The sequence below is a fragment of the Echiichthys vipera genome, assembly GCF_963691815.1.
Source record: "Echiichthys vipera genome assembly, chromosome: Y".
NCBI classification, from domain to species: Eukaryota; Metazoa; Chordata; class Actinopteri; order Perciformes; family Trachinidae; genus Echiichthys; species Echiichthys vipera.
In genome coordinates, this window is record NC_139849.1 from 4,435,870 (window position 1) to 4,463,776 (window position 27,907).

Sequence of the window (27,907 nt, forward strand, 5' to 3'; positions counted from 1 at the left end):
GTCTGGAGGGAGTTTGCCACATTTTAATCATTTCTTTCTCTGTGTTAAAACACCCCAAAAAGTTTTAAAATAGCAGAGCAGTAAGTAAAACTCTTTGAGGAGTGGCTATGGTGAGGAAGAAGGCTTCAAAATAAAAGCCCTCCCCGGTTCCAGGTTAGAGTGAGGCTTCAAAATAAGAGATGTTTAGTTTGATTGCGTCACGACAGGGAAAAATTTCCATCCCATCTCAGCACGTGTCTGTCATGTAGTGTGTGTGTTGTGACTTCTTCGCATAGGACGTTGAACCAAACCACTTTCTGCACGTGTGCTAATGTTCCGAGGACCGTAGTGGCTCTGAAAGTCTTTTATCCTCCTCAGTTTGTGTTTGATCCCTTTGAGGATACATGAGACCTGGATCAGTTTCTCCCGTCCTGCTAGACGTGTGTGTCTGTTTTATTTGAGAACCAGTATCGCCTCTGAGCCGTCTTTCCTCTTCAGATACAGTCCGTAGCTGAGGTGGTGTTCCCTCCTCAGGAAGGCGTAGAAATAATCAGACACCAACAGAATCTGAGGAGGAAATAAAGACAGCAGGACTCTGAATGATGAATTCCTCAGCGTGTGATTAACAAGTAAATTAATCATAAATAATAAATGGTATGAGCAAGCCAAAAGGAAGCATGAATACAAAAAAAAAATCAACATCAGTCAGACAGTAAGTTTATCCACTGAGTTAATTTATCTTAAGATACGTCCAATAACAACATTTTGGAAGTCTTCTGGTTCCAGTTAAACATTTTGGGAAATAATGTACACTTACAAGAAGATTCATATAATATTTAATAATAATAATAATAATAATAATAATAACTTTATTTGTATAGCACCTTTAAAAACAGCAGTTAAAGTGCTTTGACAGCAAAAAATCAGAATACATACACAAATCCAGTATAAACAAAACAAATAATAATAAAAAATTCAGGTAGAACATAACCATAAAAAAAACACCTTATTGTATAAAAGTGTACATAAAAAAAATTATTATTAGATTGTTAGTTAATATATTTAAGGTGCTTGCAAAGAAAGAAGAACAATGAGATAAAAGCAGGGCTCCAGACTGCGGCTAAATGTCAATCTCAAACCAAAATTTGAGAGTGTGCGACTGAATTTGACATCTGGTCGCACATATGCAACCAGATGCCTCGCCATATAAATATGTAAGTGGCTTAACAGTTACAGAGTGACAGATAAGATAGAAACAATGTGTAAGCACCGTAAGAAGATAGCGCTATCAGCACTGTAACACAAATACGTAGCCTAACACACATGAGCCCCTCTTTAACATCAGGCTACAAGCTATAATGACCCTGTCGCACCTGACAGACCCGCAGCCTCCGTATGGGACGCCCTGCCCATCTTGTATTGATTTACCATGTATGCCCCTAAAATTTCTGGATGCGCTACTAAAGTTTTCAGTTGGGGGCCACAGTTCTCCTAGTGAAAAAAGTTAGTCTGGAGCCCAGAAAAGGATTAAAGGTTTCACTCTTATGTCTGTATGTAGAAGGAGCCAGTTACCCTAGCACAAAGACTGGAAATGGACAGAAACAGCTAGCCTGGCTCTGCTCTGCACTGCACTGCACTGCACTAATCAACATGTTTGTTTAGATATCAGACATTTTCTCTGCTGGGATCAGTAACTAATCCTCGCCTCTGGCTCCCATCAAGACCGTCCTACCTGTGCCACGTTGAACAGCAGAGTTATGGCGTAGTAGAAGTTGGAGTTGGCGCTGCCGGCATAGATCCAGAGGTGCCAGAGAACCGGGAACAGACCTGAACAGGCGAGCAGGACGCAGGACACCAGGAAGATGTTCCTCAAGACTGAACAGGAGAAGAAACCAGGACAAAGATTGTTTTGACAAAAGATCCTCAATAACTAGAGATAATGCATTTCAGGCTGCACCAATGGAACAAAACACACTTACTTTAGTGAACATCGTGTGGATGGATGGAAAGTTATGTTATGCATGCATATAACATGGAAACATGTTAAATGTTTCAAATCACTAATTCTGAATGTATGGTATATTTTTTTAAATATTGCACTGTCATGACAGCAATGGTGCTGTCAGTTTACCTTTGATCTTCAAAAGTGCACAATAAAATGTGACACTGAATTTGAAACCGCACATTGCAATCTCTGCATGTATTATCAAAGTATTTATTAGACATACAGTCAAAGTTATTAGAAATGCTAATATTTGGTTAGCAAGTTGATTTACGGTGTGCGCCCCTAAAAATAAAAGTTCTAAATGAGGACGAACTTATTATAATATTAATATTCAACATCTTGTGCATTTTACACACTCACATCTGTGCAGGTGACTCCAGACAGGAAGGAATGACATATAAAGAGAGATGTCTCCCAAGGTGGGGTAAGACTTAAAGATGGAGACCACAGCTAACTGCATGAAGATCAGAAACATTGGATGATCCCTGTGAATGCAGACACAAAAGTTAAGGGGACAAAAGAAACAACCTGCAGCGCTGCGTTAACTTGGAAGGGACCTACTTGAGTTTAATAGACAGAGGGATGGTGTAGAAGAAGACGTTGATCTGGAAGACGCAGAGGAAAAAGAGACGGAAGTGTTCAAACATCTCGGCAAAGAAATACCAGAAGAGACCGATGTTCGGGGTCAGGTCTGGAACCGAGAGACTGGATGGAGGAGGAGCAGGAAAATTACAAAGATTGCCTTTCACCATTTGAGAAACAAAAGTCATACAATACCTCTCTCAGAAGATGTCAAAAGTTGACCCATGTCTTTGTATTTTCTCATCTAAATTACTGTAATGGACTAACTAAAAAACAACTGATCGGCTGCAGCTTGTTCAAAATGCAGCAGCAAAAATGTGAAAAAAAGACAGTTAAAATGCACATTTTTTACACTTGCTTGATTTTACTTGTTTTTAAGGCTTTAAATGGTTTAGCCACTTGATACCTTTCTGAGGCTTTTGTAACTTGAAATTGTGATTAACTTGTTTTATTACTATTGTATGCTTTGATCTTTTTTCAGGATTTTACTATTGTATTAATTTTTGTGGTTTCCATTTTAACAACCCTTGTTCCTGATTTTATGTTATGAAAGTTGCTATATAAATACCTTCAGTATTATTTTTATAGCTGGATTTAACATTTATATCATTCAATATTAAACACATGAATTATTTAATAAAAGAGGCATATTTAACAGTAGAATAATTAACTTGTCAGCACTCTGGTGGAAAAACTACGTCATATTCCTAAATTACCTCAAACACATCTGTAACATTTCTTTAATGCAGTTTCTTTATTGTTTTCATTGATGTGGATATATATATTTATATATCAGTCTGGGTCTAATCATCGCACTTTCTACAGACTATGTCAACTATTAATGGCTTCAATTTGTGCAGCATTATGCTACTTTTACTATTATTGAGTCATTAAAGAAGTTCTTTACAATGACATCTTGAAGATTGAAGTCTCCCAGTTCCCATCAGGTTTGTTTATTGAGGATCCCCATTAGCCAAGGCACAAATGCCAGGCTAGTCTTCCTGGGGTCCTTTAGTTCAAAATAAAACAACAATACACACATCCAGTTACATAAAAAAGAAAGGAAGTTCTCAAAATGGTAACATAAAAGAGACTAGTAGACCTTGAGTTGAAGCTCTGGTACTGTAGTGGTGAACATCAGCATTACAACCAATCTGATTAGAAAGACAAGTAGGATACTTGTGCATAATGTTTCTAATTAATAACAATAAACTGCTGGATAACCTATGAAATCCTTCAGCCATCTAAGACCATCCGGGACCAAGTAAGCTCAAACTTGGGTGCAGAAGCCCAAATAACTGAACAATAATCCAGATGACACAACACCAATGTTTGTACTACCTCTTTGCGAATCGCAGGTAAATTGCAGGGTTAGTCATCCATCAAATAAACTATCTTACACTCTGAGTTCAGTTCAACACTCACATGAAGCCGTAGACAGACGGCACGTAGTCCCAGGAGCCAAGAAGGAAAAAGGAGAGGCAGACCATGACAAACAGGCTGCCCAGGTACATGAAGGCGTACTGAGCGATGAACCACCAGAAGCTGAACCTACGGAAGTTCACCGGGATGTACTGACACTGCAGGAGCAGAAACAGCAACGGGAGAGGCATAAATCCAGAAAATTAGAATCCGATATTCATAAAAAGGCAGAGAGCAAGGAGCAGAAAAGACCAACGGTGTTTAAAGATGCCCGTGTTAACGTACCTGCATCAAATAGAGCAGCGCCGGAGCGCAAAGAGTCAGAGGATACATGGACTGATAGGTGGCCAGAGACAGAAATATGGCACTCAGCAAAACATTTCCTGCAACACAAACAAGAAGAGAACCTGGAAAATAAATTTTAAAATTTTTCAAAGCATTTTCAAAGTGCTCCATTTATAAAAAACAATAGCGAGATAACTCCTGTAGTGAAATGACTTATTATGACTGTTAAAGAAATGTATAAAATATTATCAGAAATGTTTGTTTCCATGCATGTAATCGAAAAAGTTATTTTCCCTCACTAGGTTGGTATGTGAACCAACTATATTTGACCCATCTGGAGGAAGGGCTGATAAGACGTTCACTCCCTGTAAAAGAAAATGCTGAATGAGCAAAACCAACTGCGACCTTGTGAAGATAAGATATACTTTGTATGCAACTAGTTAAAGATTATTATTCATGTACTTATGATTATTCATGCAAACTTCGAATAAAAGGACACGGGGAAGAATGGAGAGTCGGAGAGAATTTGCAGAGGGACAAGCCAAGCAGTGCTCGTTGACCTCCTCTCTCCCCGTGTCAGATACGTTAAAGGTGTCTCTTGTTTCTGATCTGATGAAGCCTCCAATGTGTTGTCCTGTCTGACAACTGAAAGAATTGACTTGTGTTGCGTTTGTCAAAGCAACAGAAATATTTTGACATTTTTGGTCCTTCGAGCCGGATCTCAACACTGCAGAAAAAAGGATGACTGACGGGACGTCTGCAAAGACTGTGCACAGCAAAGTCTGGCGGAAAAACCTGCCGCTGGACAAAGACCACTTTTCAACGTGGCCAGACGGAAAAACCCCTCATCCATCCTTTTGACGCAGCAGACGAGATCCGAGCCAGTGGAGGGGAGACATTCATCACGAAAAGTCAGAGATTGAAAGAGACTAGGGAGCATTACGGCTCCACAGAAAGACGTCTTTAAAAGTGTGTCTGATTGCAGATCTGCAAAGAGTGTATGTGTGTGCGTGAATAATTGTTGTATGAAAAGGAATTTGGTCTGTTCGGCAGTATTTTTTGTATAACGGTGTAAACAAAAAGCCTATTTGCTTGCTGTAATAGATTAAATTGCATTAAGGGCATTAGGTGAAGGGACTTGGGATCTAAAACGCAGATTTATTCCTGGGATAGAACCCCCAGACTGTGTCCGCAAGGAACAATAAGTTCTTTGTAGAAGCTTGACACAGTGGGAATTATCTGTGGTCCTTGAGAAATTTCCCTGAGTCCTGGATCACTCAGTAACGTGATGCAATTGAATAAAACATTTCATGTTGTAGTAAAATAAAAAGTAAAAGACAGATACTTGTAAGTGTAGAGAAAGCTAAAGCAAAAGAGGTGCTGGTTTATATGACGGAGGATGAAGAGACAGGGCCAGTGACAGGAGAGATATAGGGATGAGGAAAGTGATGAAAAAGTAGCTGCTGCAAAGCCAAAGGTCGTAGTGCAGGGATTATGTAAAGTACATTCTTTCAGGACAGGAAGAGTTGATTTACTACCAAAAAGGGGTAGAGGAGGTTTCAGATAGAGCGAAACAGACAGGGATAGGGGAAGTGCTATTAAACTATCAGGATGACCTGCTCTTTATGCATAGTATAAAACAAGAGGTAATTTTGTATGTGAACGGTAAACTTATTACCTTTTTATGTGACATAGGTGCCTGCAGGACTACCTGCAGATAACTAATAGATAAATAAATAGATAAATAGATAGAGATACCATTAAAGCAGTGCACAGACGCACAGTATGGAAGACAGAAGCTGCCAAACAAATAATAAATAAATGAATAAGTTGCTTTTTAGTTTAAGAAAATATTTAATTTGACTTCACTTTGTCCGTTTGTGGCTGTAGATTTCTCCTTAATTCATCAAAAGTTAACATTAGATAAAACATAAAATTATAAAAATAAGCTTAATTTTATGGGGACATATATTATAAATAAAACAAAATAGTACTTACAAATATTTTGACATTTTTATATACTTAATATACAAACATATCCCTCGATCAAATTTAAGATCAATCTAGACAACAGCCTTGGTCCTCGTTAACTTCCTGTCAGCTGATGTCATTCACATTCACTGCAACAGGAATCAAACTGGGTCTAAAGGTATTCTGGATGTATAATGTTTGGGGATTTGGGTTTAATTCAAAATGCTATTTAGGTAATCATCAAATACATGCAGAAAACCTGACATACAAATTTTGATTCTGGTCGTTTTCTGGATGTTTAAATTCACTTAATACTAACAGTGTTAGTAAAATTTGAGGGCAGCAGGAGGGTTAACGCCAGTAAAGACCGGGGGAAGTTTCATGGTGATCTCAGCCTGGTTTCTACATTTGATTCATAAAAACATGCAGAAAACAAAACTAACAGTATTTTCTGATTTATGGTTAAAAGTGATTTCTGTAAATATATCTCTATATTATAAATATGTCAAAATTAAACAAGAACGTTGAACTTGGTTTTATCAAATGTTCACGTTTCTGTTCTGGAAATGTAAGAAAAATAATACTTTATATTTTATACCTTAATGCCTCATTTGCATTTTTAAACATTACATTTCAAAGAACTTGTAATACAATAAATATTTTAATAATATAATACATTGTGCCCTTTTCATCCCTTTATAAAAACTCGACCTCTTTCTGTACAGTAGATATAACAAATGATGCATTATATTTAATGCAGGGTGGACGCACACCACATGTTTCTTTGACTAAATCCTCAAAGCAAACAGGAAAGATTTGGATAATGAAGCAAGACGAGTAAAAGCAGCTCACAGCTGGACAAATACGATTGATCCTAAAGTTCAATACAATAAGGATACGCAACATTATCGTCAAAAACTACAGTGGGTGGTCACAACCACTCCAAACGTCCAGTTGGACGAGTCAAACACATGAGAAGCAAATGTGTTATCCCTTACAACAGAAGAAGAACAAAGTCTGGCTTCATTACCCAAAGAATTATGGTCTGAAGGTCCATCTGATGTAGGATTAATGAAGGGCGTCCCACCAGTGGTAATTAAAGGAAAAACAGAATATAGGCCGAAAGTTAAACAATATCCCTTAAAACCTGATGCAGAAGAAGGCATTGAGCCTGTAATTGAAGATCTAAAGAAAGCGGGAATTATAATTCCGTGCCCAGATTCACCCTGTAATACACCTACTTTTCCTGCCCGAAAAGCTGCGCCATCAATTTCTTGGCGCATGATACAGGACCTAAGAGCAATTAATGCTGCAGTACAACAAAGGGCACCAAATGTCCCCAATCCACACACATTGCTTAATTCTATGGATCCAAATGCAAAGTATTTCTCGGTCATAGACTTAAGCAATGCGTTCTGGTCGATTCCAATACATAAAGATAGCCAACATTGGTTCGCATTTACGTTTAAAAATAAACGATATACATTAATTGCCAATTGTCTAGCAGACTTAAACCCCCCTAGAGGGAGCCAAATCCTCTCATATGTAGATGATATCATAACTCCACAACAAAAGAGGATTGTAAAGAAGACATGTTATCTTTACTCAAATTTCTTGCTAAAACTGGCAACAAAGTAAGTAAAAGTAAATTACAATTGTGGAAAGAAGAAGTAAAATATCTAGGTCACACGTTGACCCAAAATGGCAAAACAGTAAATCAAGAAAGAAAAACAGCCATTTTGTCTGCACCAAGACCAATAACAAAAAGACACATGATGTCCTTTTTAGGACTTTGCAACTACTGCCGAGCGTGGGTAATGGATTACGCAGAAGTAACAAGACCTCTGCTTGATCTCATTTACCCTACACCTATGGCGTTAACAGATAAAATAATTTGGACAGAAACGGCAGAAAAAGCGTTTTGTAACATAAAACAAATGCTGGCAGGAACGACGGTACTTGCCTTACCAAACTATGATAAACACTATCCAAACTGTAGACTGTAAAAATGGATTTATGACGTCAGTATTATTACAAATACATGGGCAAAAACACAAACCCTTAGCCTACTATTCAACACAACTGGACCCAGTGGCTAGAGCATCCCCGCCCTGTGTTCAGGCTGTGATCGCAGCAGCAATGGCTGTACAGGCCTCTGCGGAAGTAGTATTATTTCATCCAATAACACTACAAGTGCCACATGCAGTAGCAGCCCTGTTATTACAAACAAAAATGACCTTTTTATCACCTGCCAGACATCTGTCATGCATGACTACACTTTTGTCGCAACCACATCTGAATATAGAAAGAAGCACAACATTAAATCCAGCCACGCTGATACCAGTATCAACGGATGGCACTAAACATGATTGTCTGCATGAAACACAGTTAGTGTACAAACAACATCCTGATTTATTAGACACACCTTTGACACATGGCCATATAGTATTTGTTGATGGTTCTGCACGTAAGAATGCGCAAGGACAAAATTGTGTAGGCTACGCTGTAACAACTATAGATAAATGCCTAAAAACAGGAAAATTACCATCTAATTTATTGGCATAGGCCGCTGAAATAGTAGCATTAACTGAAGCATGTAAATTATTTCAAAATAAGGACGTAACAATTTACACAGATAGCCAATTTGCATATGGCGCAGTACATCTATTCTGCCAACAGTGGAAACTTAGAGGTTTTAAAACGTCAACAGGAAAACCAATAACACACGACAAGTTATTACAGGAACTCTTAAAAGCTATAATGTTACCAAAATCTATTGCAGTGTGCGAGTGTGATGCCCACACAAGAAGAAAAGATATGGTTTCAATCGGCAATGCAATGGCAGACAAGGAAGCTAAATTAGCCGCACATCCTGTTTTGCATGTTTCAACTTCTCAAAATACACCAGTGACGTGTGACATATTACGACAAAGACAACAACAAGCACCACAAACGGAGAAATCAATGTGGCAGAAAAAAGGAGCTACAAAAATAAATGATATTTACTGTATATTGGACCCGATGGTAAACCCTGGTTACCTCGATCGCTGTTCAAATGGGCTTCAATAATGAGCCATGGGCGTTGCCATGCCTCAAGCGGGGGGATGACAGACTTAGTGAACAGCTACTATACTACTTATGGGTTTAATACATATTCAAAAAAATTTTGTAATCAATGTTTTACATGCATTAAACATAACTCACAAGGACAACAACGTCCAAAACGAGGTGCATTTCCAAAACCAGAATATCCTTTTGAAGAAATACATATGGATTTCATAAAACTAAACAAAAGCAAAGGTGTAGAATACTGTTTAGTTCTAATAGATGCCTTTTCCAAATGGGTAGAAATGTTTCCATGTGCTAACCCTGATGCAATCACAGTAGCAAAAGCTATATGTAAAAGAATTGTGCCAACCTTTGGGATACCAAAAATAATACGATCAGATAATGGCTCACATTTTGTAAACGACACAATAAATAAAATAGGAAAAAAACTAAAAATAGACTTAAAATACCATAGTGCTTATCACCCGGCCTCAGCTGGACTTGTTGAGAGGTTCAATGGCACAATTAAAAATAAGCTAACCAAATGCATGAACGAAACTGGAAGACCATGGCCTGAATGTGTTGATTTAGTACAACTAAGTTTACACATTATGCCTACAGGCGGATGTAAATGATGACTCCTTTTGAAACACTGTATGGTAGACCATATTATTTACCCGACTTACATTTAAAAATAAAAGACGAGCCTGACTCCGAGAAAACATTGGCAGACTATATGAGACATGCGCTGAGCCATAGAAAATGTAAAGAAACCAATAATCTGCCTGATTTTCCTATATGCCCCCAGGAGGACAAAACTGTGACGCCTGGTGACCACGTGTTCGTGAAAGTGATAAAGCGGAAGTGCTGGTCCAGTCCAAGGTGGGAGGGGCCATTCCAAGTTATTCTCTCCACGCCCACTGCTGTGAAGATCGCTGAGAGGTCCAGCTGGATTCATCTCTCACATTGCAAAGTGAGGACACTTAGTGATCTCGTTCCAACCGCTGAGTAGGGGAAGTCTGACTACAAAGGGGTTTGGAAACGCCTAGGTCCACTCGTCTCAACGTCAGTGAAGAAATCAACGATCCTCTCAGGTTAGTGGAACGAGAGCATAAGTGTGAAACCATGTCAAAATACCATGAAAGATGGCTGGCCTCCTGGACTGCAGGTGCAACGATGGACGCACTAATGATCTTTGCTGCCTTCGCCCCGTGGATGTGGACAACACCTCAAGACCCGAAGGATGAAGAAATGATTCCATTGTTAAAAACTGTGATTGATGACTGTGATGATTCATTTCTTCTCCGTAACAGTACTGGTATGACGAGGTCTGTAAATCTCAGATTACATAGGAAATGTTATCAAGACAGCGAGCAGGGTCATGGTAAGACTTTGATATACTGTAGTGATTACATCATTCTCACAGCAGAAGGTACTTGGTCACTTCAGGTTCTCAATAAATCATTGACGACATGCAAACACTTGTTCCGTAATCATAACATATGGACACCTATTGTTGAGCCATACACACTCCGCATACGACATCCTAGAGGTGATTATAATCGTAACCTCATTGGCAGGGAAGGGCATGGCTTACTGAAGGGGCCTGGTGTGAGATTCTGCTGAAGTTTCTGACACCCATAACTGTGATTCTCCTCCTATGCTGTGTATTCATCACGTGCATCGTGCCTTGTCTACAATCCCTGATGTCCAAGATGATAAGCAGAACCACGGCTGAGGCTCTGTTATATCAACAGGAGAGCTTGGCCCTGATAACTGCACATGCACATAACGAAGGATCCACCACAGTAGACACATACTTATACTGTGATGGCTGTGAGGAGTGTGCACTGGCTGACATAAAATACATAGTCTAAACTGATTACCTCTGAGTGTAAAGAAATGTTGTTTTCGAACCTGACGACTGTACTGAAAGCTCTGCCAAGAGAATGGTATGTGTCTGATATGAGGATGAATAATAAAAATTCTGATAAACAGGAGGGAAATGTTAAAGAAATGTATAAAATATTATCAGAAATGTTTGATCCATGCATGTAATCGAAAAAGTTATTTTCCCTCACTAGGTTGGTATGTGAACCAATTATATTTGACCCATCTGGAGGAAGGGCTGATAAGACGTTCACTCCCTGTAAAAGAAAATGCTGAATGAGCAAAACCAACTGCGACCTTGTGAAGATAAGATATACTTTGTATGTAACTAGTTAAAGATTATTATTCATGTACTTATGATTATTCATGCAAACTTCAAATAAAAGGACACGGGGAAGAATGAAGAGTCGGAGAGAATTTGCAGAGGGACAAGCCAAGCAGTGCTCGTTGACCTCCTCTCTCCCCGTGTCAGATACGTTAAAGGTGTCTCTTGTTTCTGATCTGATGAAGCCTCCAATGTGTTGTCCTGTCTGACAACTGAAAGAATTGACTTGTGTTGCGTTTGTCAAAGCAACAGAAATATTTTGACAATGACCTCTGACAGCTTGGTCTGTTTTATTGTCAGCAGGATTACAGAAAAAGGTTGACCATCTTTGAAAACTAGCTACGACTATACCACTTGGACAAACCAAGTGGACAAGAAACAATTTGCAAAAATCCGCTAGTATCCAGATCTCATCTCATCTTCAACCGCTTATCCGGGGTCGGGTCGGGGGGCAGCATCCCTTTCCCGGGCCACATTAACCAGCTCTAACTGGGGGATCCCGTGGCATTCCCAGGCCAGTGTGGAGATATAGGGCGTACTCACACTGTCCTTCCGTACCGCGACCCGGGCTTTAGGGTACTTGTCCCCCCCCCCCCCCCCCCCCCGCGCCCCAGCCCCGTTTGTACTCACACTGCCTGGGCCGGCCAATGCTTCTTGCTGTCCATACGCCATCACACAGTAACACGTCACACGCATTGATCGCGTGTGTGTGGCTTTGTTTACAAATCTTTCCATAGACCTCAGAGTTTTTGGGCGTCTTGTCGACTGTTTTTGAATATTCATCCGACCAAATCTGCAGTAAACACTCCACCTCCGCATCACACCAACGTGAACCTTTTGCCGCCATTGTTGTTGTTGTTGTTGTTAAATGTCCGCGCATGGTTTGTCCTTCTATTTACATGTCCGAACAGGCGGACATAACGCTACTGCCGTAGGGCTCGTGCTCGTACACGTGCGCACGCTCATGCTCGTACATGTGCAAACGGCTCCGCTAAAGCCCACCTCCTCCGTGGACGGCCCGCTGGCCGCAGTTATGCGCGGAACGGGTGCACTCACACTGCTTAAAGGTACTAGGCTTTAACTGAAAAAACGGTTTTGGCCCCGGCCAAAAGGACAGTGTGAGTACGCCCTTAATCTCTCCACCTAGTCTTTCCCGAGGCCTCTTCCCAGCTGGACGTGCCTGGAACACCTCCCTAGGGAGGCGTGAGAAAGAAATTATCTGGAGTCCTCAGTGTTTCTCAAATCGTGTCTTTACTAAGCTGCATGCATACAGGACAGACGCTACAAACAACGTGGTCTGAAATGTTCTCTGGCGTTCTCCAGATCGCTTCAGCATATATACAGTCACATCAAAGCACCTTACAAACACAAGGACATCAAAGTAACAAGAAACACACGACCCAATGTTTATGACCCCAGTAGATGTGATCAATGTTATACGACCACTAAATGTCACCATTTGCAAAACTCCATGTGATTCCTCTTTGCAACCCCCCAGCACTTATCCACAGCTCGACTGTTAGTGTCAATCAACAGACAGAAACCAAGGATTTACATCATAGAGCCTTCTCCAGCACCTATCCACAGCTCGACTGTTGTTAATCAACATACAGAAACCAAGGATTTACATCATAAACTAAGGGCACTGACAAAGAAAGAAGGAAAACCCTGGTTATTTCCCACAGGAGGTATCCTTACTAGATGCCCGAACCAACTCAACTGGCTCTTTTCAACGCAAAGGAACAAGGGCTATACTCCGAGTTCCTCACGGATGGCTGAACTTCTCACCCTATCTCTAAGGGAGACTCAAGCCACCCTCCTGAGAAAACTCATTTCGGCCGCTTGTACCCGTGACATGTTTTTTTCAGTCATGACCCAGCTTTAATGACCATAGGTGAGGGTAGGAACGAAGACCGCCCCCGCTGCTCCGATTCTCCGGCCAAACTCACGCTCCATCGTCCCCTCACTCGTGAACAAGATCCTGAGGTACTCGAACTCCTTCACTTGGGATAAGGACTCATTCCCTACCTGGAGTAAACAATCCACCGGTTACCTGCTGAGAGCCTCAGATTTAGAAGTGCTGATCCTCATCCCAGCCGTTTCACACTCGGCTGCGAACCGATCCAGTGAGTGCTGAAGGTTACTGACCGATGATGCCATTAGGACCAAATAATCTGCAAAAAGCAGAGACGAGATCCTCAGCCCACCAAACTGCAAACCCTCCCCACCGCAAATACGCCTTGATATCCTGTCCATGAAAATCACAAACAGGATTGGTGACAAAGCGCACCCCTGGCGAAGACCAACCCCCAACGGGAACGAATCCGACTTAATGCCAAGGATCCGGACACAGCTCACGCTTTGGGTGTACAGAGATTGGATGGCCCACAGAAGTGACCCCCTCATCCCGCAGCACCTCCCACAGTATCTCCCGAGGGACCCGGTCATATGCCTTCTCCAGATCCACAAAACACATGTAGACTGGATGGGCATACTCCCAGGCCCCCTCCAGGATCCTTGCGAGAGTGAGGACCTGGTCCGTTGTTCCACGTCCAGGACGGAATCCGCATTGTTCTTCAATCTGAGGTTTGACTCTAGGACGAACCCTCCTTTCCAGCACCTTGGAGTAGGCTTTACCAGGGAGGCTGAGTAGTGTGATACCCCTGTAATTGGCACACACCCTCTGTTCCCCCTTTTTAAATAGGGAAACAACCACCACGGTCTGCCACTCCCTTGACACGACTTCCATGCAATGTTGAAGAGACGTGTCAACCAAGACAGCCCCTCCCAACCCAAAGCTTTCAGCACGAATCTCAGCAATCCCTGGGGCTTTGCCACTGTGGAGTTGTTTGACTACCTCAGTGACTTCCGCCAGGGATATTGACAATGATTCCCCATCAGCCTCCAGCTCTGCCTCTACAAAAAAGGGCGTGTTAGTCGGATTAAGGAGTTCCTCAAAGAGCTCTTTCCACCACCCGACTACCTCATCAGCTGAGGTCACCAGCGTCCTGTCCTTACTGTAAAGAGCTTGGACGGTTCCCTGTTTCCCCCTCCTGAGGTGTCAAATGGTTTACCAGAAGCACCTTGGTGCCGCCCGAAAGTCCTTCTCCATGACTTCTCCGAACTTCTCCCACACCCGCTGCTTTGCCTCTGACACAACAGAGGCTGCAGCCCTTCTTGCCCGCCGGTTCCTTGCAACTGCCTACGGAGTCTTCTGGGATAATATATCTCGGAAGGACTCCTTCAGTCGGACAGCTTCCCTGAAAATCGGTGTTCGAGGGTTACCGCTCTAGTATGCAGATACAAAGTGTATTTGAGAAATGTAGACTTAATTTTAAACCAATTTTTTAATGCAATTCGATTTGAATTTCTATGTACACATTTATTTAGGCTCATTTTAATCATCATGTATTCATTCCCATTTAAGATGAACAACCAAATCATCTTTACCATTTTATTACGCTTAATTTTGAACCAATTTTAATAAAATTGGTTAATGCATTGATTTGAATTTTTAGATAAAATGTTTAAGAAATATATTTGTTCAATTTATTCATTATTTTTAATCTACGTGTGTGTGTGTGTGTGTGTGTGTGTGTGTGTGTGTGTGTGTGTGTGTGTGTGTGTGTGTGTGTGTGCATTGAAATAGAGATGAAAAATACTTTCAGCATCAGTGTTAGGTGTGTCAATACATCGACAGTTTTGGAGCAGACGTAAACTTTACCTTTTATCGTGGTGAGGATGAAGAGGGCGATGACGGTGTTGTTCAGGCCGCACGTTGACTTGGCGACGCAAGACAGGAGGGTGAACGGGTTCAACAGGTAACTGTGAGAGAAGAAACGATGGGATTATAAAACTTCATGAACAGGTGTCTGTCATTCATCGTGCAGCCCTGTACTGTCCAGTAATAAATCCTTAGCTGTGTTCGAAATCATGCCCTCATTCGCTTGCTCACTATTCCCTATATAGTGTTTATTAAATAGCGCACTATACAGGGAATGACCAAACGAGATTTTGAGATGTGTGACAGAAGCGGGTGCGTCCACCATCATGTAAACAAACGGTGCTGTAATCCCTGCGAATATTCTCATTTGTCCAGGTCATCGTTATCCCCAAAGAAATTTCATTCAAAAGGGGTCTCTTAGTGGCATTAGTTGAGGGGGCGCGCAGCGGCAGAGACGTGGGGGATGGGCCGCAGTATCAAACCTATTGAAAAATAGGTTCAGTTCATTGGCCTGGTCCACACGATACTCCATCCCCGTGCTACGAGTCTTCTGGAATCCGGTGATGGTTCTCATGCCACTCCACACATCCCTCATGTTGTATCGCTGGAGTTTGTTCTCCAGCTTTCTCCTATAAATTGTCTTTAGCCTTCCTAATTTTAAGTACCCCTTGCACTCTCCTCAACTCTTCACGGTTGCCATCTCTGACTGCTCCCTTCTTTTCATTCAGGATGGCCTTAATGTCCACAGTGATCAAAGGTCTATTGTTGGCGAAGCAGGTTACAATTCGAGCTGGGACATTGCGTGCATAGACCATTTCCTGGCAAACATCGGCATTTATCAATTTGGACGTGAGCGGGAGCTACGATCAAATCTCAGCTCAGGTCTGAGATTGTGTACGCAAATTTCAGCCTGTGTATTTGCGGTGCAGCACTGCATCACACGATTATTTTATATTTCAAAAACAGCTCGGCTCCAGCCCCCAGCCACCCTGAAATTGAATCAATGAATGAATGTGTTGGCGCGTGGCTGCAGCAAGACGCACTGCAAAGCCAAAGTCATCTCCTAGGTCGGTGGCTACCCTCGATAAATTGCATTAAATCAAACAACGTATCAGATGATTAACATCTTGGTATTGTTCTTCTAGATGACAAAGGTATTCTCTTACGGAATACCTAATAACCCCGCCGTGAAATGCACCCCCTCGCATTATAGGTGATATTCTGGATCAGAAGGCTGTTGTTTCCACCTATAGGAGTAGTTTATATACAGGTAACCCACAACGGTCAGCACATTGGTTACTTACAGTCTTTAAACTATTTTAAAGAGTTTAAAATCACAAACTTGGGTAATAGCGAACACAAAACAACACCTTGTATGTTCTGTGGAAATATACTGCAACCATAATTACAAAATGAGTTAAATGGATCTTTTGAGCAAGTTGAATGTATTTGACTTAGTGTTTCCTAAATATTATCCCAGCTTTTCTTGCAATTAATAGGTTCAAAAGTGTGTGATTTTATTTGGGTTACCTGTATGTAAGCTACTCATATAGGTCGAAACAACAGCCTTCTGATCCAGAATATCACCTATAATGCGAGGGGCTGCATTTCACGGCAGGGGTGCTGAATACAGCACAACACCTGTCCAACACTGCGCACACGTATCTCAGAGGAGCGCTGCTTCGGGTTGACTGCCTCCGTGGGTCCTGTCATACGACCATATCTGCGCTCAGATCTGCGCCCATTTTCACGCAAGATTGATAAATGAGGCCCAGTGAGCCCATCGATGTCCTCCCCTTGCGGCTCACAAAGTTCAGGCCAGTCAGTCACTTCAAAGCAGCCCTGCAGTGTCTCATGAGCCTCCTCAGACCACCTCCTGACATTCCTTGTGGTCGAAGGCTTCCTCTTCACCAGAGGCACATAGCAGGGTTTGAGGTGAACCAGGTTATGAGCTGAGCTGCCCAGAGGGGGGAGAGAAGAGGAGATGTATTCATCCTTAATGTTAGCATACATCAAGTCCAGTGTACTCTCCTCTCTGGTAGGACAGCTTACGTACTTTTGGAAGATCGGCAAAACTCTATCCAAGTTGACGTGGTTAAAGTCTCCCGACATGATGATGAGGGCACTGGGGTGTCGAGTCTGGAGTTTGGAGATGGTGGTGTATATAGTGCTGCAGGCAGATGTCGGATTTGCAGAGGGAGGGATGTACAGAACAACAGTGATGACATGCGGGAGCTCTCTAGGCAGATGAGTCCGCCAGCAGTACAACATCCGGGCTACAGAGCTGTTCTTTAATGGTGATATGACCAGGATTACACCATCTGCTGTTTACCAGAACGGCCAGCCCCCCTCCTTTGCGTTTACCGCTCTCGGTGCAATCCCAGTCAGCCCGAATGGTGTGAAAGCCATCCACGGAGAGGTTCTTGTCCATTATGTCTCTGTGCAGCCATGTCTCCGTGAAGCATGTCAGACTGCATTCACGGTACTCGGGGTGGCTCCTCGTTAGCAGCGTCAGTTCATCCATTTTGTTGTACAGAGACCGTACATTACCTATCACAACAGAGGGGAGACAGGGCTTAAATCTCCTCTCCATAAGCCCGTCCCGTCTCGACCCTCCTCTATCGTCTCGACGTTGCTTCCCACCTCTGCATCCCTTGTGTGTTTTTCTCCAGAGTTCGGGTGGAATATCAGCTGGTCTGGCCGCTATGTCGGCCAGCATCAGCTGTTCTCCGGAGTAAATAAAGGCAGTGTGCCCCAGTGGAAGCGGCATTGATAAAAACAGCACGAAAAGAAACGCGAAATCTAACGACATACTACTCGAGTAAGACACGGCCGTATTGCATTGTGAGATACAGGAGTAGAATGTAGTGTATATTGCATAGACATATATACCCATCTATCTATGGTACATTGCATGTACATTCAGATTAGCTGTGCATAGTGGACTATATAGTGAGTGAAATTAACCACAGAATTTGAACACCACTACAAAATGGCGTACACACTATATAGTGCACTACTTTTTTGATGGAGAACAATTTCCAACACAACTCTTGAGTCCTTGTATGCACCCTGGGAGGTGTGTGGTACTTACAACATGGCCACTTTCAGGGGGATGTAGTACATCTCTTTGGGGCTTCTGATGAGCTCCCGGCAGTCGAGGGGGTAGTGATTGGCCTCCAGAGCATATTTCTGCTTTCTGAACTGAAACGGCATCAACATCACATCAAACACGTCACCCCGACGACGACCACCACCACAATGACGACGACAGAAAAACAACCATAATGTCAACATTTCTACATTTTAATTTACTGATCATAACCAGACTATGATGCAGCAGTGAAACCAGGGGTGTAGTTCTGCCCGAACGCACAGGAGCGGCGCTCCAGCTATTTTTTCCAAGTATAATCTCGTTGACATTCAGGCACAAAAAATAGTTTGTCATTTTAATATTTAAGGTGGCTCGATTGATTCAAGACGTCAAATGTGTACTAATTAAAATGAAGGAAAACACTCCACCTTAAAATTTCCGGTTGCTGTCAAAGGAGGTAAAAGACTTTATGAAAGCGGCACTATTCACAAAAGGTTAATAAAAGGATTAAATATTCACAGCAGCTCAGGAGGAGCCGTGTGTTGTTTCTGCTGCTGAGTGTAGTGACTGAGGTTAACCCCGAAGACTGGGGCAATGGAGAGGGCGAACGAGCTGAATGACATCTTTAACAGTTTTAACCAGCCCTTGCCCCTTGAGTGGCTCTTCCTCAGCCTCCTCAGACCCCAGGTACAACACGCTTAGGACCACCTGCAGTCTGCGTACCAGCCAGATGTTGGTGTGGAGGATGCCATCCTCTACAGGCTGCACCGAGTCCAGGGGTGACAGAGAGGAGTATCGGAGTCTGGTAGGGGACTTTGCTCTCTGGTGCAGTGGAAGGCTGCTCCTGCCCAAGTGAAGGACCAACAGGCTCAAGAACTCCCTTTGTCCCTCAGGCCATCACACTCTACAACTCCTCACTCGGGGGGAGGAGGAAATAAAGAGGACAGAAGAGAAAGAGTGGGAGCCACTCACTGTGCAATTATTTAATAATCTACTCTTACATTCCTGGACACTTATCTTCTTCTTTTTTGTGCAATAACTATCCACCACTTAAGTGCAAATAATTTAATCTAGCTGCTCATTTCTGTCATATACAGTCATACATATTTTATCTTATACATTTCCTCTACATTTAACTTATCTGATTTAATTTTCCATGAATTTTATTTGACCTGTATTCTTAGATCTACCTCATATATATTTAACCAAGAGTTTATTGCTTACTGTTTATTGTTTTTCATACTTTCTGTATTTATTGAGGTAAGAGTTTCTTGGTTATCGTATACTGTATTTTTTATATCTCCCTTGTGTTATCGTAAGCTGCTGGAAACTCAATTTCCTTGCGGGAGTCATCCCAAAGGATCAATAAAGAGAAGTCTAAGTCTAGAGCTTTTATTGTGAAAGGTAAGAATGGAAAAAGCCTTTGTCGAGGTTGAAAGTTAAACAGTTTTCCGTCTGATCATCCATGGATGAATGAGGTCTAGCAGAAGACCTCTGTGTTGTTGTTGTTTTAGAATCCTCACAAGTAAACAAACAACCTGATTGTTTGATTTTTTTTTTATTCGCCATGCGAAAGCCCCATAAAGTCGATATTGATCGGAAAAAAATAGTCATTTTTTTTGCCATGTAATATTCAAGTTCTGTGTGAAAGTGAAAAACAGTTATAACTATATTAAAGTGCAGGAAAAGACTCCCCCCGTGTGTGGAGGCCTTTATACAGTTGACTCATATTAGGTCTAGGTAGACTTGTCACAGTAGGTTACGCAACCTGAGGAAAGTTGGAACATTTTAATAATGTATGTGCATCATAGGTGCGATCCAATAGTAAACAATATAGCTCTAAACCCTCAAAAAAACATGTATAGTTGTATTATTTTTCTTGTTAAGTAGAAGGCTGACGATGTTACAACTTTGATTCCTGTATTTCTCCATTTAATGTCCAAATATTTAATTTTCAAATGTATTTTCCTGTTTTCTTACCACTTGTTTGTTGTAGTCCGTCACTGTCATGTAGAGAGCCACAGCAGTGATCACATCTGCCAACTAAAGAGACAGAAAGACTTCTGAAATATAACAATAAACACCCAAATACTTTGTTTTCAGATCATTGGAGGCTGGATTTATGAAGTGTTGTGCAGACTGCTGAGCTTTTCCATATATTTAATGTATGTAATGATTTTGCTTACTCACCATAAATGTTATCTCTGCATAGTCCACCAAAAAGTGAAAAAGGTAAATGATGAGAGGAGTCTGAAAAGAAAACGACATCAGCTGAAACAATAACACATACTTATCTTGACATTCAGTTCAAATGTATTTTTATTTAATATATATTGTGAAATCAGGACACACTGGTCTAGACCACACTTTGATTTACATACAGTAGCGTGACATTGGAGATATAAATCAACATATAAATCTGTGTGTGTGTGTGTGTATTTGCGTGCGCGTCTTTTCTCACCTCATGGAAAACATCTCCAGAGTACGGTGAAACTCCCAAGTCAAGCAGAGCCAAACCTTCAACAACTGCAGGAAACCCAACAAACAAAATGTCACAGGAAAAGGGCTCAATATTAACTTTTCAAAGTGGTTGCCAGGATTGCAGCCTGAAAGTACGGTTGCCATTTTCAGTCACCTTATCTTTTTAGTAATTAAGGCTTTTACTTCCATGAGTACTGAACTGTCATTTAGGAGCCTCTACCCATACCTCCTCACCAGAGAGAATGACGTTCCTTAGTTAAGTTTAATTTTGTCATTGCCTGCCGAGAGTAAGCGCTGGAAAGCAGTGCGCATCATCTTGTGCTTATAATTCCTGTGCCTTTTTTCCCCGTGTTATTTCTGTGAGTGATATTCCGGGTATTGAGTTCTTGACAGAAAGTAAGTGTTTGCTGCTTTGTTATTCCTTTCTTTCCTTTCCTTTCTTGTCACCTCCTTACACCCCCGGGAGTCAGGGGGGAAAGCTCTGATTGTTGTTTTGCATATGCAATGAACAGCAGTTTGGAGTATTCTACGCTGTTGGAGACCCTGAATGGAGTCCTGCATGGGGCCAGTAGGGAATTCCATAGTTCTGCTGGGAAACTTCAACGCCCACGTGGGCAACGATGGAGAGGCGTGATTGGGAGGAACAGCCTCCTTGATCTAAATCCGAGCGGTTGTCTGTTATTAGACTTCTGTGCTAGTCACGGATTGTCTATAACTAACACCATGTTGAAACATAAGGATGCTCATAAGTGTAGGTGGTGCCAGAGCACCCTAGGCCAAGGGTCGATGATCGAGTTTGTGATCATATCATCTGATATGAGGCCTTATGTTTTGGACATGGGGATCAGCTCTGCCCCTCTCATCTGGTGACGAGTTGGGTCAGAGGATGGGGGAAGATTCTGGGCATTGAACCTGAGTGGGCAAAAGTGTTCAAAGCTTCCATTGCTGAAGCAGCGGCGGTGAGCTGTGGCCTCAAGGTCTTAGGTGCCTCAAGGGATGTTAACCCTTGAATGCCGTGGTGGACACCAGTGGTCAGGGAAGCTTTCTGACTGAAGGAGTCGGTTGAAAGGCACCGACAGACCCGAAGGGCTGCAGCCTCTGCTATGTCAGAGGCAAAGCAACGGGTGTGGGTTCAGAGTGCTTCTGGAAAACCATTCGGAACCTCAGGAGGGGGAAACAGGGGAAACGTCCAAGCTGTTTCCAGTAAGGACTGAGGCTAGGGACCTCAACTGATGAGTTAAGTTAAAGCAGCACTTTGAGGAACTCCTTAATCGGACTTAACACGCCTCTTTTGTAGAGGCAGAGCTGGAGGCTGATTGGGGATCATCGTCAACATCTCTGGCGGAAGTCACTGAGATAGTCAAACAACTCCACAGTGGCAAAGCCCCAGGGATGGATGAGATTTGTCAAGAAATGCTGAAAGCTTTGGGTTTGGAGGGGCTGTCTTGGTTGAGACGTCTCTTCAACATTGCGTGGAAGTCTGGAAGTCAGTGCCAAGGGAGTGGCAGACCGGGGTGGTGGTTCCCCTTTTTAAACAGGGGAACCAAAGAGTGTGTACCAATAACAGGGGTATCACACTACTCAGCCTCCCTGGTGAAGTCAACTCCAAAGTCCTGGAAAGGAGGGTTTGTCCTAAACTTTGTCCTAAAGTCAAACCTCAGATTGAAGAGGAACAATGCGGATTCTGTCCTGGACGTGGAACAACGGACCAGCTCTTCACTCTCCCAAGGATCCTGGAGGGGGCCTGGGAGTATGCCCATCCAGTCTACATGTGTTTTGTGGATCTGGAGAAGGCATATGACCGGGTCCCTCGGGAGATACTGTGGGAGGTGCTGCGGGAGTATGGGGTGAGGGGGTCACTTCTGTGGGCCATCCAATCTCTGTACACCCAAAGCGAAAGCTGTGTCCGGATCCTCGGCAGTAGATCGGATTCGTTCCCGGTGGGGGTCGGCCTCCATCAGGGTTGCGCTTTGTCACCAATCCTGTTTGTGATTTACATAAACAGGATATCAAGGCGTAGTCGTGATGGGGAGGGTTTGCAGTTCGTAGGGCTGAGGATCTCGTTTCTGCTTTTTACAGATGACGTGGCCTTCAGTGACCTTCAGCACTCACTGGATCGGTTTGCAGCTTGAAACAGCTGGGATGAGGATCAGCACCTCTAAGTCCGAGGCCATGGCTCCTACCAGGAAACCAGTGGATTACCTTGGGCTCTTGTTCACGAGGGGATGATGGAGCGTGAGTTTGGCCGGAGAATTGGAGCAGCAGGGGCGGTGTTGCAGTCGCTCTACCGCACCGTTGTGACGAAAAGAGAGCTGAGCCGGAAGGCAATGCTCTGGATCTACCGGTCAATCCTTGCTCCAACCCTCACCTTTCGTCATATGTGTTTCCCCCAAGGTTTACAGTTTTGCCTGAATGTTCTTTTGTTTTGTTACTGTCTTAACATATACGTTATATTCACATTACTATAAATATTATTATAGTTACTGTTAGGCTTTGCTTGCATCTCTCGAAGTCTCTCTCTCTCTCTCTCTCATATCCGGTTCCGGCGCTGTGTAAAGCGGCAGCCAGCAACAGTTGCTCCCTCTCCTTTCCGCACTTTTTTGCTATTTTATCTTATTTTACTGTCTTTTTATTAGTACTTTTTCCTGTAAGTCGTAGTGCTAACCTTAGCCAACTATGTTCGTGAACTTTCTTACGTGTTTTTTGTCCGTTTGTCTCATTCTTGGGACTATTTTTGCCGACCGCGTCTCCGTCTGGACGCAACAATGCGGCGGCTCCATTGTTTACACCCGTGAACAGCTGTTGTCGCTAACACCAACGGCGCTAATGCGGGAGAGGCCTGAAATCCCCAAAGAACTGAGGAGAAAGTACAGGGGATGTAAGGCTGGACGTAAACAACGGGAAAAGAAGAGGAGATATAAACCATCTCTCCCTTCCATCACCATGGGGAACGTGAGGTCGCTGGCTAACAAGATGGACGAGCTGGCGGGCCTGGTGAAGACTCAGTGGATGTATCGTGTGAGCAGTGTGCTGTGTTTCACGGAGACGTGGCTCCACGAGGACATCCTGGACTCGAACGTAACTGTGGACGGCTTTCAGACTGTTCGGGCGGACAGGAGTCACCGTGAGAGTGGCAAGAGGAAAGGTGGGGGACTTGCTATTCTTATTAACAACAAGTGGTGTCATCCTGGACACGTTACTGTAAAGGAGCGTGTGTGTAGCCCGGACATTGAGCTGCTTGCCGTGAGTCTGCGGCCATACTACCTGCCGAGGGAGTTTTCACACGTGATCGTTCTGGTTGTTTACGTTCCTCCGACTGCAAACGCGGCGCGCGCGAGTGACGTCATCCACACCGTCGTCGCAGGACTTCAGACACGGCACCCAGACGCATTCATTGCAATATCTGGGGACTTCAACCACATCACTCTGGCTGCAACACTGCCCACTTTCAAGCAGTTTGTGGACTGTCCCACCAGGGAAAACAAGACACTGGACCTGCTGTATGCTAATGTTAAGGAGGCTTACAGCTCCACTGCCCTTCCTCCTCTTGGAAGATCAGATCACAACCTCATCCATATGCAGCCCCTGTATAAGCCCCAAGTCCAGCGGCTTCCTGTGACCACCAGGACTGTGAGGAGATGGTCACAGGAGACTGAGGAAGCTTTACAGGGTTGCTTTGAACTCACAGACTGGGATTTGCTCTGTAATTCACATGGGGAGGACCTTGATGATCTCACGGACTGCATAACAGGGTACATCAATTTCTGTGTGGACAGCGTTGTTCCTACAGAGACTGTACTCTGTTTCCCAAATAACAAGCCGTGGGTCACCAGAGACATCAAGGTCCTGCTGAATGCGAAGAAGAGGGCCTTCAGAGAGGGGGACAGAGAGCAGATGAGGCAGGTCCAGAGGGAGCTGAAGGAGAGGATCCAACAGGGCAAAGACACCTACAGGAGGAAGCTGGAGCACAAACTCCAGCAGAACAACTTAAAGGACGTGTGGAGCGGCATGAGGAGCATCACTGGCTACAAACCATCTGGTAGCCAGACGGTAGGAGGTGGTACTGAACGTGCCAATGAGCTGAATCTGTTCTTCAACAGATTTGATGAAAGGGCTCTGGACCACCTCCCCACGGCTCCTCTACAACCACCCACCTCCAAACCTCCAACCCTGCTGACACCTCCCCCTCAATTCCTTCCTGATTTTGCCCTACCTGTCCCCTCCCCCCCGCCATCACCTCTCTCCACCCCCACCAACACACACAGCAGACAGACCTTCACTGCAGAGCAGGTGAGGAAGGAGCTGTGCAGACTCCGCCCAGGCAAGGCAGCGGGTCCCGACGGTGTCAGCCCGAGGGTCCTCAAAACATGTGCGATCCAGCTGTGTGGAGTCCTGCAGTACATCTACAACCTCAGCCTGAGTCTGGAGAAGGTCCCTGTGCTGTGGAAGACATCCTGCCTGGTACCATTACCAAAGAAGGTGCATCCCAGTACCTAAGAAGACTACAGACCGGTGGCGCTGACGTCGCACCTGATGAAGTCCCTGGAGAGGCTGGTTCTTTCACTTCTTCGGCCCCTGGTCAGCTCATCACTGGACCCTCTACAGTTTGCCTACCAGCCGAGACTAGGAGTGGAGGATGCTATCATCTTCCCGCTCAACCGTGCCTGCGCCCACCTGGACAGAGCGGGGACCACAGTGAGAATCTTGTTCATGGACTTCTCAAGTGCGTTCAACACCATCCGGCCTGCTCTGCTGGGACGGAAGCTGACGGCGATGCAGGTGGACCCTCCCCTGGTTTCCTGGATTACGGATTACTTGACGGGTCGACCACAGTATGTCAGACTGCAGGACGGAGTGTCTGACACCGTGGTCTGCAGCACTGGAGCTCCACAGGGTACTGTTCTTTCCCCATTTCTGTTCACCCTGTACACCTCGGACTTTCAGTTCCTCTCTGAGTCCTGCCACCTGCAGAAGTTTGCTGACGATTCTGCAATTGTTGGCTGTGTCAGTGAGGGGAAGGAGGAGTAGTACAGGGGCGTTGTGGACTCCTTTGTCGACTGGTGTGCAGCTAATCACCTGATTCTAAACGCCACCAAGGAGCTAGTGGTGGATTTCCGCAGGAGTAAATCTGCCCCCACACCCATCTCCATCAACGGCGTGACTGTGGATGTTGTCCAGGATTACAAATATCTTGGAGTATACCTGGACAACAAACTGGACTTTTCCAAGAACACTGAGGCTGTTTACAAGAAGGGCCAGAGTCGTCTCTATTTCCTGAGGAGGCTCCGGTCATTCAACGTATGTAACACCATGCTGAGGATGTTCTACCAGTCAGTGGTAGCCAGTGCCATCTTCTTTGCTGTTGTGTGCTGGGGCAGCAGACTGAGGGCAGCAGACGCAAAGAGGATCAGTAAGATCATCAGGAAGGCTGGCTCCGTCCTGGGGGTCACACTGGACTCTTTGGTGGCGGTGTCTGAGAGGAGGATGCTGTCTAAACTGCACAGCATCCTGGACAACAACACTCACCCTCTCCACCAGCTGCTGACCTCCAGCAGAAGCACCTTCAGCCACAGACTCATTCTCCCCCGGTGTAATACTGAACGCCGGAGGAAGTCTTTTCTTCCGGCGGCCATCAAACTTTATAATTCATCTCCCCTCAGTCAGGTAAGGAACAGTGGAGACACTGTATCCTGAAAATGTCACTTTGTCACTTTATACCATCACTGCATTCAGTTGTACTTTATTCAGTTGTACTGTCACTTACTTCAGTAAGTAATGCTGCTATACGACACTGTCACTTTATACCACCACTACATCACTTTATTTATTTATTAATGGTTTACTGTAACTATCGGCTGATACACTTACTGTGCTTTAGGACATGCTGCTACATTTCACTGTGGTTACTGTAACTTACTTAAGTACGAAATGCTGCTACACTCCACTGTGCCATACTGTCACTTAGTTCTGTAGGACATGCTGCTAAATTTTTAACATTTTTAACACTTATAACTTATCGCTCCTTCTCACTTATTTAGTTTGTACTTATTTTATTTCAATCTGCTGCTAAACTGCACGCTGCGTATTGTTGTATATTGTATATACCTGCGCTTAACCACGACGTCTGTTGCACTCTGTCACACTTGGTTCATTGCTTGATTTATCTGACGTTAGCTTTATTTTGATTTATGTTTATGCTTATTGTTACTCTGATCCTTTTCCGCCTTTGTATCAAAACTGTTGCACAATAATTTCCCTCGGGATAAATAAATAATAAAAAAAATAAATTGAATTAGCGTGCCAGTCGGTGTTTAATCAGACAATTTAATGGATAGGTTCTTATTGAAGGGTCAATCCCCACATGGATAAATGAATCAGTGTTAAAAAGGCATTAAAAATCACCAGACAGAAGGATCACAATTATAGAATTATTAGACCCAGGACTTGCCTACGTGAACGCATCTGATCAGGCTGGGTCAGATGCGTACATGACAAATGAGAATATTCACAGGCTTATTGATCCCAGATAAGCGGTTGAAGAGGCGTGATGAGTATTCAAAAACAAGCCTTAACATAATTCAATGAAATGGTTTAAATGCATAATAGTTTTTAATGTGAATATCAAATGAACGTTGAATATCAAAATGACTTAATATTGGTGGTTAAAATGGTTTTTATATCTTATTTAAATTAGTCACTACTGGCAGGTTTCATGTGAGCACAGCTGCTGGGCAGACAACATCCCTATAGAAAAACGCATCAATCAAAATGAATTTAATCATATACAGAAATAACATTACGTTATTTTCCTCAATAAGTGAGCTTTCTAAATGATCGGCATATTCAGATTCTTCGTCGCTATACCGGATACCGACCACTGGAGTGACAGGAGGCAACCGTAGCGGCGCGTCAGGGAGACATTTAGCACCCAGAAGCCGCTAAAACCCCGCTCACCTCTCTTCCAGGCGGTTAACGGGGACACCACCTCCAGTCTCTCCGAGATTAAGTCCGCTAAACTGGATCTGAAGAGAGCTGCGCGGACCGTAACGGCTACAATCAAGAGTAGATTTAAGGTAGCCGCCATCTTGACAAGGAAGACTT

At 43.5% G+C, this 27,907-nt stretch overlaps 1 protein-coding gene across 1 annotated transcript; it reads right to left on the reverse strand.

Annotated features, from left to right (window-relative positions):
* On the reverse strand, positions 1-27,896 carry LOC310966168 (phosphatidylinositol glycan anchor biosynthesis class U protein-like). Its single transcript, XM_083940013.1, has 12 exons — positions 27,761-27,896; positions 20,787-20,851; positions 20,516-20,575; positions 20,306-20,368; positions 18,326-18,435; positions 15,232-15,332; positions 4,274-4,371; positions 3,992-4,146; positions 2,546-2,689; positions 2,345-2,469; positions 1,712-1,854; positions 1-546 (listed from the first exon to the last, which is right to left on the reverse strand). The coding sequence occupies exons 1-12, from the start codon at positions 27,888-27,890 to the stop codon at positions 433-435; spliced, it is 1,308 nt and encodes a 435-aa protein (XP_083796139.1). The 5' UTR covers positions 27,891-27,896; the 3' UTR covers positions 1-432.
* Between the last annotated feature and the right edge of the window lie 11 nt (positions 27,897-27,907).